Here is a 12,472-nt window from a genome sequence, read left to right as displayed (position 1 = left end):
TTTCTTACATGTATTTAATTCTTTTATAACGTAAATTGATAGTCTTTGTTATCAAAGCTTTGAGACATTAATTGACTGCAGGAGGTGTCTCTGAACCAGTTGTAACAAAATACTATTTTGAGGGGAATCCTGTTCTAGCAACATAGTTAGGGTTTTCCTTTGCTGTGACTATATGCCCTTTAGGGTGTGGACTGCTGCTCTGAAGATTGCAGATTTTTCTGTCCATGGAAAGTAAACCATGTCTCCATAGCAAGACTGTCGATGTCCATTTTGGACAGTTGCGGGTGCCCGATCAGGCAGGTGATCACACAAGGCAATTATTCTCTAGACAAGTATCCCTTTTTGCAACAGGCAAGTCCACCAGCTAAGCTGCTGCCAATCTGGGCACTTCCAAGCAGCTGCCATGTTGAAGCAACTGCTCTGCCTAAACACACACACTATCTTATTTCCAGACAAATGCAAGCACGTTTCAGATGATGGGTTTTTTCTTCTCAGACTGTGTTAGATGTATTTCATGGGAATTGTGATGATAGATTGGAGACTGTGTTTTGCTTTCTGTTTTTTCCCCAGTATGAACAAAGTCTCATTTTCAAAAAGGTAAAATCATAACTCTCATGCAAATATGAAATGACCTCATGTCAAGGATTTTATTAAACTGATTAATTGATGAGGGAACCAGAAAAAGGTTAAAATCAGGTCAAGGGGCATTTGAGGAACTAGGTATTTGTAGGCAGTACAGTACCATTGCTGTCATTATAACAGGTGGGGTTTTTTTGTTGTGTTGTTTGGGATTTTATGAGAACCATGTAGCTTACAGAAAGAGCATGGGCCTGAGAATTAGGAGATTGTTTATATTTTGATTCCGGCTGTGTAGGCCAGTCACTCACCCTCTGTGTCTTTGTTTCACTGCATGTGAATAAATGATCATTAATAGAGCCTCTGCTCTGAGCCTGGGTCCATGCTCAATGCTGCGAGAGAACAGGCAAATCGAGCAAGATGGGATCCCAAAAGTCATGGAGCTTCCAAGGCCAGCCAGGAGAAAAGCAACAACCAGGCAAAGAGCAATATAATCGTTTTGACAGTTTGCAGCCAAGCTTTACTGAGCACTTACAAAGTGCCAGGCACTGTTCAGTGAGCTTTCTATACATATCAACCCATTTAATTAATAACTTTGTGAGGCAGAGGTGGCGCTAGTGGTAAAGAATCTGCCTGCAGTGCAGGAGATTCAAGAGACGTGGGTTCAGTCCCAGGGTCAGGAAGATCCCCCGGAGGAAGAAATGGCAACCCACTCCAATATTCTTGCCTGGAGAATCCCATGGTCAGAAGAGCCTGGAAGGCTACAGTTCAAAGGGTCGGAAAGAGTCGGACATGACTGAGTGACTGAGCACACCTACATGAGGTAGATAGCACTATTATTCCCATTTTACAGACAAGGAAACTGAGGCCCAAAGATAGGGCTAATTTACTTAAGGGCACAGAGCTAGGAAGGAGAGCCAGGATTTCAACCTAGTTCTGCGCTAGGCTGCCGTCTACCATATAACTCGGGTGGGTCATTTGTTCAGTCACTCAGTGGTGTCCAAGTCTTTGTGACCCAAGGACTGCAGTATCATCTCCTGGATCTTGCTCAAACTCATGTCCATTGAGTCCATTAAGACTACCTGGAAGTTCTGACATTTCACCTGAGACTCTCCTCACCTCCCCAAGTATGGCTAGAAATAAATCAGGCAAACAGCAGGGACAAGGGTCTCTGGGTGGTGGGGAGGGGAGGAAATGAGATAAAGGAGCAGCTGTGACTGTGTTCTAAGCTAGTGGTGTGGCAGTCTTGGTCCTTGGCAATAACAATGACTGTGAATTCTTTCTCTCCCATCTCTAGACTCTCTTGGCCAAGGCACTTTATGACAACCACCCCGACTCCGCTGATGAGCTGGCTTTCTGCAGAGGAGACATCCTGACCATTCTGGAACAAAACGTGCCAGAAAGTGAAGGCTGGTGGAAGTGTCTGCTCCACGGGAGGCAAGGCCTGGCCCCTGCCAACCGCCTCCAAATCCTAGCGGAGGCCTCCACAGACAGGCCTCGTCCCCCTTTCCTGAAAGGCCTAGACAATGCTCCCGCCATCTCCCAGGAGACCTATGAGGTGCCCACCCTGCTCAACCCCTCATCTCCTGTGTATGAGCAGATGAAGAGTTGGGTGGAGGGACCCCCACCTCCCACAGTCCAAGTCTACGAAGTCCCTGACCCACCTGCCTGTGCCAGAATCGTCTGTGAAAAGAACCTGAGCTTTCCAAAACAGGTAAGTACATTTCCAGACAGAAGAAATAGGTCAAAAGGTAGGCAGCACCCAGGGCCTAAATACCCTTGAATTGTGGGTGTCCATCAGGAGAGCAAACGTACAGGATGGGAACCAGACAGTTGGGGTGATTGGGTTGTCGTTAACACTCTGGGTACCCTGGTGGTTCCTGGCTTGCCAAGACACCCACACTTTGCAGGAAACTGAATGCTTAGTTGAGCTGAGTCTGAAAGAATGATAACATTCACAGTGGTCTCTTTTTACACTAGGAAGAAACATTAGTTAAATGAAGGGGTTGAATTTCCATGGGTCAAAGGCAAGAAATCATTCATCAGATTTAAAATATGTGTTCCTTTCAACCTAGAAAGGATTTCCAGAATTGTTGCAAAAATATACAAGAAGGCAGAAGTATATCTGAATGAGAAAGTCATAGCCATTACAGTATTATTTGTTATAGGGAAAAATTCCAGTTGCCTAAAGGAATGTTCATGGAGGATTGGTTACATAAGTTTTGGCAGTACCCTAGGACGAGCCACTCCGTGTGTGTGTGTCCGTGTGTGTGTGTGTGTGTGTGTACTGCAGTTGTGGGGGGAAAAAATGAAATTAGTTCTGTAACGATGTATAAGGGAGGGAGAAAGAGCCATTTACATAAAAACCTAACAAACAAACCAAAAAAAACCTTTAAAAAGTATGTGTGTATATGTGTGCATTGAAAAGAACACACACTAGCAGTGGTCACCCTTAGGAAGTGGAACTGGTTAAGCAGAAAGTGGAAGAAGTCATTAAACAGGGATCTATACTTTATTGGCTTCTGTGTCCCCTGCACCTTGGATGTGCCTCGCCTGGGGTGGGCACTTGATAAATATTTGATGAACAAAGAGACTAAGAGGTTGATTTGTGTGTTATATAGAACATGTATTACATCTGTAATTTTTAAAAAGTAACATTTTTTTTAAAGCCGAGGAAAAGAAGCACTTCATAAATGTATAATGAAACATTTTTTTAAAGTAGGAGAGGAAGGGACTTCCCTGGTGGTCAAGTGGTTAAGATTTCACCTCCCAATGCAGAGAGTGCAGGTTCAATCCCTGGTTGGGGAGCTAAGATCCTACATGCCTTGGGGCTAAAAACCCAAAACGTAAAATAGAAGCGATATTGTATCAAATTCAATAAAGACTTTAAAAATGGTCCACATCAAAAAAAAGAAGAAGAAAGAAGCAGGAATTTAAAAGGAAAAAAAAAAGTAACTGCACTGTTTCCCTCCAAGCCCTGGCCTTCATGAGGTGTTAAGAATGCAGCACAGTCTTGCACGATCTTCAGTCACTGCAAGCATTTCCTGCCATCACACACTTTGCTTGCAGCTCGATGACACATCCCACCTGGCCTCAGCTCTGCACAGAGGTCCTGATGAGGCCCTAGGCCAGGAGAGGCCACTTCTCCCATGTATGTGCTGCCCCTCCTCCCAGGAATGTCCCACTTACCCTGCAGGCCTCCTCCATACCAGCTTCTTCTTTGATTCCTTAAGAGACTTATTTAAAGTCTTTATTGAATTTGTTACAATATTGCTTCTGTTTTATGTTTTGGGGGGTTTTGAGGGGGGCACGTGGGATCTTAGCTCCCTGACCAGGGATGGAACCTGCTCACCCTGCACTGGAAGGTAAAGTCTTAACCTCTGGACCATCAGGGAAGTCCCTAAGAGATTCCGAATCCTTCAGATTGCCTGCCTCCCTGGGCTGCCAGGCACACGACCCGTGTTACACAGAACAGCTGCCCCTCTAGGCACCGACTACAAACACCAGAAAGAGGTGGCTGATTGTCCTTCAGCCATCCGCGAGGTGGACCTGAAGTCCCTTTTCTGGAACAACTGGCCCAAATCTAGGCCTGGCACGCTCAGCTGTCATCCGAGCAGCTGACCCAGAGTGGGGCCTGGGTGCTGGCTCCTCTGAGAGCGAGTGGTCTGGGCTGAAGTTAATTGAGTTGCTCCCTGATAGCTCAGTTGGTAAAAAATCCGCCTGCAATGCAGGAGACCCCGGTTGGATTCCTGGGTCGGGAAGATCTGCTAGAGAAGGGCAAGGCTACCCACTCCAGTATTCTTGGGCTTCCCTTGTGGCTCGGCTGGTAAAGAATCTGCCTGCAAAGTGGGAGACCTGGGTTCAATCCCTGGGTTGGGAAGATCCCCTGGAGAAGGGAAAGGCTACCCACTCCAATATTCTAGCCTGGAGAATTCCATGGACCATATAGTCCATGGGGTCACAAAGAGTTGGTCATGACTGAGCAACTTTCACTTTCAAAGGAAAGAAAAAAACAAAATCAAAGGCCAAATGGGACGAACTGAAGAGAGTAGCATTTATGTGTATACACTGCTGCTGCTGCTGCTAAGTCATTTCAGTTGTGTCCGACTCTGTGCGACCCCATAGACGGCAGCCCACCAGGCTCCCCCATCCCTGAGATTCTCCAGGCAAGAACACTGGAGTGGGGTGCCATTGCCTTCTCCGGTGTATACACTACCATGTGTAAAACAAACAGCTAGTAGGAAGCTGTCGTATAGCACAGGGAGCTCAGCTCAGTGCTCTTTGTTGACCTAGAGGGCTGGGATGGGGATGAGGGTGAGAGGGAAGCTCAAGAAGTAGCGGATACATGTATATAGATAGCTGATTCATGTTGTTGTACAGCAGAAATGAACACAACATTGTTAAGCAATTATACTCCAATTAAATTTTTTTTTTGAAATCTAAGGTCATTTTCCCCACCCCCTAAAAGCACAGCAGGTGCAAAGTCTGCAGTTTGCTGGGGATTCTGAACCCCCAGGACCATGCCAGGCTCCTGAGAGATGCTCCATAGACATTTGTGGAATGAATGAAATGACCAGATCCAACATAATGGGCTCACTGTCAACTTCTAGACTGATGTTGGTATAAAAGGAGAGATGAGTCGACCATCCTAACTTAGAAAAGAGTCAGGGCGCTAGCGTAAGATTTGTCCTTGACATGAAGCGTGGAGACCTCACTGGTGCAGGCTGTGGCCACGGCAGAAACCACAGCCACTGAAGGGGATTTCAGAAGCCGAGAGCTCCTCACCACTCAAGCAGGTCTTGAGGTGGCCCCAGTAAAACACTTGGGGAACTTCCCTGCCTTTTATTCCTGCCTAAGTTCCCTCCATCACTGCCCTATCTATGTTTTGGCTCTCTCCCCATTCCCTTTTTCATCGCCTTCTCTGTGCTTGAGGGTCTTTTAAAGCAAGCAATGTCATCTGCAGCTTAGAAATCAGGAATCCAGGTTCACTTGGTTTCTGCAGCAGCCACTGCCATGCTGGGTGACTGGAGACACCACAGCACCCCTCTAGACTTCTCTTTCTTGGTCTGTATCAAGAGAGGGTTCAGTTCAGTCCAGTCACGCAGTCGTGTCTGACTCTTTGCAACCCCATGGACTGCAGCACACCAGGCTTCCCTGTCCATCACCAACTCCTGGAGCTTGCTAAAACTCATGTCCATTGAGTCAGTGATGCCATCCAACCATCTTATCATTTCTGAGTTCACCTCAAACTAGTTTTTGGTGATTCTGAGTAAGCTTGCTTCTTCCTCTACTACAAGAAGGAAGGAGCTAGAAGGATGCAAGATTATAATAACTTAAGAATCTTCTGATCCACAGAAGACAGGCATCTTCTCCCTACTTGGGTAATCCAGTGGTGAGCTCTGAGTCTGAGACGGCTGAAAAAAATAACATTCTGAGCAGAAGCAGACATTGGTAAAACTAAGCAAGCCTAGCCACTAGCTTTGAGCTGTTTTCCAATGGGCAGTTCACAGGCTTGGCACACAGCCCAGGGGATCCATCTAAAAGATTCCCTTTATGCTCAGGTTGAGCATCTCTAGATTTATGTTAGCCAAAAATTAAAAACCAAGAAGGTGAAAATATGTCCCTTGTCTCAAGTTGTCCTCATCAGGGACTCTGCATATTTCTAGCTGGAAGAGACCTCTGTAGATCTGAGAGAAAAAGAGACCTCTTTAGATGAGAACAACTCTTCATTTTACAAATGAGGAAATTGATTCCCTGGGAGGTGAAAGGCCCATCCAAGGTCATATCCTGATGAACACCAGAGACTAAAGTTTCCTTGTTGTGTCTGTGTCTGTCCATACCCCTGGCCTGCCAACACCCAAAACAGAGCCCTTGGCATGCTCTTGATCTAGTTCGCCTGGCTCTGTGGCTGATACTATCTATTAATGTTTTATTGAAGTTTAACCTCTAGATCTTCAGAGTACACTGTTCAGTCACTAGTACCCGAATCCAGAAACACAATGAAACCAGCAAGCCAGAAGCCCCCTCCCACCTCTCCCAGCCACTTCCCCCCAGGGTAACCACGATCCTGAGCTTTGTTTTACTTTTTATTCCAACTTCCTTATTATAATACACTGGCCTCTCTTTAAAAAAAAAAAAAAATGACCATACAAAGAAAGTATTTGATTTTGGTTTAAATTCAGAAAGGGTAATCTTTTGTATTTCAAGTAAAAAGATCAGATTTCCTGATGAAATCTGCTTTTAGGTTTAAATTGCTTATAGACCATCTAGTTCTTGAACTAGAGTTTCCTTCTGTCCCTTAAACCTTTCAAAACCATGGTTCTCAAAAAAATGTTCCTTAGTTCCCATCTACGTTTTCCAAGAAACAATGGGCCTTTCTGAACTGGCTTCTTTCCACCTACAATTCCAAACCAAGGAAAGTCCCATCCTACGCTGTAGGTTGTCTCTTGGACAAGTGTGACCCACAAAGTCAGCTCCATAAATAAAATTCTGAGAACATCAGAATCACCTGGGGGCCCTGACAATAATGCAGTTTCCTAGGCTCTCCGTCAAGACTCAGAGATTCCGTGCAATGCACGCGGGGCCCAGGAATCTGCATTTCCAACCCACTTCCCAGATGAGGCTGATCCACATGGTGAGGAAGATTGCCCTCCATCACAGACCTCCCCACCAGCATCCTGCTGTCTCCAGTCTCAGAGCAAAGGGTCTCCAACAAGAGGTGCCCAGAGAATGTCCTAGCATGATGGTGGTGCCTTTGCTGTTTCGTGATCCATGGATGCGGTGGTAACATTTCTTTTCCTCTGTTCTTCTTTTTCTCCCCAAGGCTATCTTCATGATTCCTAGACATGCTCGGACCTCATTACCAGCCCTGGGTTGCCAGGTGTACGATGTGCCTGCCCAGAGCCGGTGCCCACCAACTCTGAAGGTGAGCCTCATCCGTGGCCCTGCTCCGCCCCGGTTTCTCCATCTAAATTGTTGGCTCTCAGCGTCACGCTGACCTTGCATTTCAGTTTTACCATTGAGAGATCTTTGGAGCTTCAGTTCTGACTCCAAGGGACCCATCACCACTCAGAAACCAGCTTTGTGCCCAGGGAACCCAGACATGCTCAGAAGAATATTACTATTATTTGAATTCTGAATATTTAAAAAATTTTTACTTTGCATTTGTAATGCTTTATATCCATGCATATATACACACTGGAGAAAAGATTGGCAACCCACTCCAGTTTTCTAGCCTGGAGAATCCCATGGACAGAGAATCCTGGTCAGCTACAGTCCATAGGGTCACAAAGAGTCGGACACGATTGGGTGACTAACACAATATATACACACACCTGTATACACATATCTGCACTTTTTAAAAAGTAATAGTAACACGAAGGATATACATCATAGTCTTAACATTATTGTTGGTTATCTTAACACTGATTATCTCTCGGGGAGGAAATTTCAGAGGTTTTTTTTTTTTTTTTTTTTAACCTTATTTGAATGTAACTGGTACATCAGTTTTGTAAGACATACTTCCTATAATCAGAAAACAACTTCACTCACTTCTTAGCCCATCAGAACTGCCCCATGGCCATGCTCTCCCCTGCCCACCACTCACAGGGGAATGGCCTGGATGCTTCAGCCATGCCTGCTTCCTGGAACCACGCCCAGAGACTCTGAGGTTTGAGATCTGGGGTGGGCCCTGGGCAGTAGGAATTTTAAAGCTCCCAGTTGGTTCTAAATTCAGGCTGGTTTGGCGACTTCCTGGTCGCTCCCAGGTAGTAAGAAATCTCCGTGGAGGAATTTAATGTTCTGAGCAGGCTGTACCAAAATTCCCCCTGCCTATAAAGTGAAAGGAGGAGACTTGGAGGAGACTCATAGCCTGACTCTCTTCAGTGATTAGGACTCTCACTGCCGACGGCCTGGGTTCAATCCCTGGTCGGGGAAATAAGATCCCACAAGTCATGATGTGTGGCTTAAAAAAAAAAAAAAAAAAGCCCAAAACAAAAACCCTCTCCAAATTTCAGCTTCTTTTCTCTTTCTTTGAAAAACCTGTTCTGGTGCTCTCACCTTACCTTGGAATATGGAACCTATTTTTCACGTCCTAATATATGTATTTCCTAATTGTTGCACCTCCCCACAAATGTCTATTATCTCTAGAGGTGCCGTGTCTTTTGCTCGTTACTGGGTGTACATATGTCACTTAGTTCAGTGGCTAGTCATTAGTGGGCACTTAGTAAATATTTGCAGGATTAATACATGAGTTATAAGCACAGGAAAATTTCTACTGGGAAAAACAAGAAAGAAAAAAGACATAGTAAATTCCAATCTTATATTTAGTCTTCTTTAATTCAGTCTTAAGGTGAACTTACAGAAGGAAATGAACTGCTGTTTTTAACTCAGACAACTGCAGCTAATTCTCTCTATGGTTTGTCCCCACCTTTGATTGAGAAGGTGCCTTTTTTTATAAAACACAGAGCCCATTGTTGAAAATATACTCAGAACAGCACACACTTGTACCATAAAACCATCATGACTGAAAGTCCCAAAGTCTTCAGTGATTTGTGTTTTCACTTGGGAAAAAAAAAACAAAAAAACAAAAAAAAACACCAGCGTTGAGACAGTTTGTGATGTGCTGTCACCAGGAAGGAAAATTTCAAGTTGACCTTCTTCGTGGTCTTTTCCCAGGAGCCAGGCACGCAGCAGCTATATGATATCCCCCCCAGCCCCCAAAAGGCAGCACTGGGTCCCCCGGCCAGCCAAACAAACGTAAGTATGATCGGCACTGAGATCTGAGACTGTGCAAACCTGAACCGCCTCTGGGAAACGTTGTTTGCTTGGTCAAAATTAGGAACTCAAATCCCTCATAGCAGAATTTACTTCACTGGAGGCAAAACTTTTAACTGCGACAGTGTTCAGGAACCAGACAAGTCATGTGGTCTAGATAAACCCTTTGACTTCTGTACACCTCCGTTTCTCTTTACAAACTTACTGTGAGAATTGACATAATCCCTGTGAAGGACCTAGTACAGTGCTTGGCACAGAACAAGAGCTCAGGAGACTTGAGATAAATGCTTCTTGCAATCTACCTTGGAGACATGTTGTGTTGAGGTAGGTTTTTATTTGTATGGAGGGGAGATGACTTAACTTGAAATCTGTAATCCATGCTTATCAATGGATTCTGTCACATGCATACAATAAATACACCTATGCCCAAGGTGGGCTCTCCAGGTAGTGCTAGTGATAGAGAACTTAACCTGCCGATGAGGGAGACATTCTCTCCCTGGGTCAGAAGGTCCCCTGGAGGAGGGCATGGCAACCCACTCCAGTATTCTTGCCTGGAGAGTCCCATGGACAGAGGAGCCTGGCGGTCTACAGTCCATGGGGTTGCAGAGAGTGGGACATGACTGAAGTGACTCAGCACGCATGCACTTATGCCCAAGGTGGCTTCTCAGCAGTGTCATGAGGGATGCACAGGAGTTTGTTAGATGGAAAGCAAGGGGTTGAGTGGACACTGAGAACAGAGGAACCAGCTTGGACAGAATTGAATATAGCCGTGCAGGAGAGCATTTTGGGTTCAGAGAAAGGTAAGCAGCCTGAGTCGCTGGACCTTGAAGGAGGGGAGTGCCACGTGTGGTGGCAGAGGCAGAGAGTGAGGAGACTCAAAAGCAGTCTGGAGCCAGACTGTGAAGGGCTTGAGTGGTGGCGGAAATGGGAAGCCACTGCAGAAACTTGAGCAGAGGAGTGACCATCAGGCTTTTAAGATGCACAGTGCCCAGCGCTTGGTGGCTCCTCAGTGTAATACACATGCATCCCCCGAGTCACTCACACTGTCTTTTCCTTAAACTAAATAACAGGTGACTTTGTGTGGTTCTTCACAGAGGCAGAATATTCCCCCGACATCAAGCATCGCCTCAAGGAGGGGTGGTTGCAACACACTGCCAAGCCCTCAGAAATCGGAATGGATTTATGACACGCCAGTGTCTCTGGAAAAGGCTGATGTAAGAAATGCATCTCCAAGTAGCTCTGTGGAAAAATCGGGGCACCATGTCCTCCCCAGGTGTATGTCCAGCTTCCACAGCCCTCCGAGCAGCAGAGCAGGGACTCTCAGTCCACACCCGCAGAAAAACATGCCCATGCAGAAAAAACTCAGCCTTCCAGAAATTCCTTCTTATAGCTTTCCACTAGCCAAGGCTGCATTCCCTTTGGATGAAGCTGTCAGCTACAAGGTTCCTTCAAGTTTTCTGATCCCCCGAGTGGAGCAGCAGAACACCAAGCCGAACATTTACGACATCCCTAAAGCAAGGCCGAGGGACCCCCAGGCTGGAAAAGAGCTGGGGAAAGCCAACGTGCCTTCAGAGAATTCCTTGGACCATAACTCCCCGTGGTTTCCTAGCCAGGCAGAATCGCTGTCCCCTGAACCAGACAGCTCGTCTGTGTCCAGCTCTGACAGTAGAGCCAGCATTCTTTCCTCCTGCTCCTCCACATCCACTGACTCTTCGTCCAGCTCCTTCTCAGAGGAGTCAGCCAGAGAGCTCCCCTTGGACCTGGACTTGGCCAGAGAGACGGTCACAGTTCTGCAGCACAAGGTGGCCAACTCCGTCGGGAGCCTGATGCTCTTTGTCAGTAGGAAGTGGAGGTTCAGGGACTCTCTGGAGGCCAACATTGATGCAATCCGCAGGGCCGCTGACCGCACAGAGGAATCCTTGAAAGAATTCCTGGATTTTGCCCGAGGAGTCTGTGGGACCACCTGCAACCTCACCAACAGTAACCTTCAGGCCAGAATTAGGGATCAGCTACAGACAATCTCCAACTCCTACCAAATCCTGCTTGAATCAAAGGAAAGTCTGGAGAGCTGCAATTGGTCCCTGGAAGTCCTTGTGACTGACAAAATCCAGAACAGCCCGGATGACCTGGAGAGATTTGTCCAGGTGGCACGGATGGTTCCGGAAGATGTCAAGAGGTTTGCCTCCATCATCATTGCCAATGGGAGGCTCCTTTTCAAGCCGAACTGTGAAAAGGAAGATCCCGTGCAATTGACCCCAAGTGCAGAGTTTAAGCTTGCCAAATCCATCCAGCTTCCCCAAAGGGAGATTGAATCCTATCAAAGGAACACTCCTTTTCATAAGCAAAAAGAAAGCAAACACTCTCCTGAACTATTAGAGAAGAATAGGACAAATGTTTGTGAACAGGTGAGTTCAGAGTTCCACGCGGTATTAATAAAATATAAAGGGGCTTTCCATTTTTATCTGGAGTGGTCACCCATAAGTTAGATGCTGAGAATCTACTATTTCATCTTTGGGGAGGCATGAGTTCCATTTTCCAGAAAATAAAATTCATGAAGGTAAAATTCTGTATGAAATCTTACTAAGAAGAAAGATTAATATTAAGACAAACAGGATGTCTTCTGGACATTTTAGGGTTTGGGGCTTACTTCTGATGCTAGGATAAGAAAGGATTCTGAAAACCTTTTGAAACCTGTTTTTTGAGCAAAATTTTTATCTCACCATCAAGTTTCCTTGCACTTTGGAAAGTTATAAACTGAGTCATTGTCAGTGTGCTTCTTAGGAACATAAGAGGAAGTATAAATACTCTTCCAAATTGTCCATGGTCCTAGCAGCCTCCATACTCTAGTTACTCTTAGAAATACTTTCCTCCATGAGATGAGGCACTATAGTAAGACACCTTTAGTTCAAGAATTGCAAGTTGCAGGAGATGCAGCAGATAACAGGGGCTGTGTCACAGGATAACTTGGTGCTTTCGGCCCCAGTCTTGGGGTTTTCTGCTGACATGCCTGGTGGTGCAAGAGCTTTAACACACTCCAGAGAAGCTGGACATTTAGATATTTTTCATTTCTGGTTAAACTCTGTGTCCTTCTATTAGGTTGTGTTGATAGGCAAAATTCAGC

At 45.8% G+C, this 12,472-nt stretch overlaps 1 protein-coding gene across 2 annotated transcripts in view; it reads left to right on the top strand.

The window, feature by feature from the left end:
* Positions 1–12,472, top strand: part of CASS4 (Cas scaffold protein family member 4) — a 35,655-nt gene that overhangs the window by 18,132 nt on the left and 5,051 nt on the right. For both annotated transcript variants that reach the window (XM_059893001.1, XM_025001167.2), the window contains 4 exons: positions 1,874–2,290; positions 7,400–7,501; positions 9,253–9,333; positions 10,446–11,756. In XM_059893001.1, coding sequence (XP_059748984.1) covers positions 1,874–2,290; positions 7,400–7,501; positions 9,253–9,333; positions 10,446–11,756 — 1,911 coding nt within the window. The remainder of the gene's footprint in view (positions 1–1,873; positions 2,291–7,399; positions 7,502–9,252; positions 9,334–10,445; positions 11,757–12,472) is intronic.

This window comes from Bos taurus, chromosome 13 (genome assembly GCF_002263795.3).
Source record: "Bos taurus isolate L1 Dominette 01449 registration number 42190680 breed Hereford chromosome 13, ARS-UCD2.0, whole genome shotgun sequence".
Taxonomy (NCBI): Eukaryota; Metazoa; Chordata; class Mammalia; order Artiodactyla; family Bovidae; genus Bos; species Bos taurus.
The sequence above is the reverse complement of the archived record's forward strand: the minus strand, read 5'-3'. Positions and strand labels throughout refer to the sequence as shown.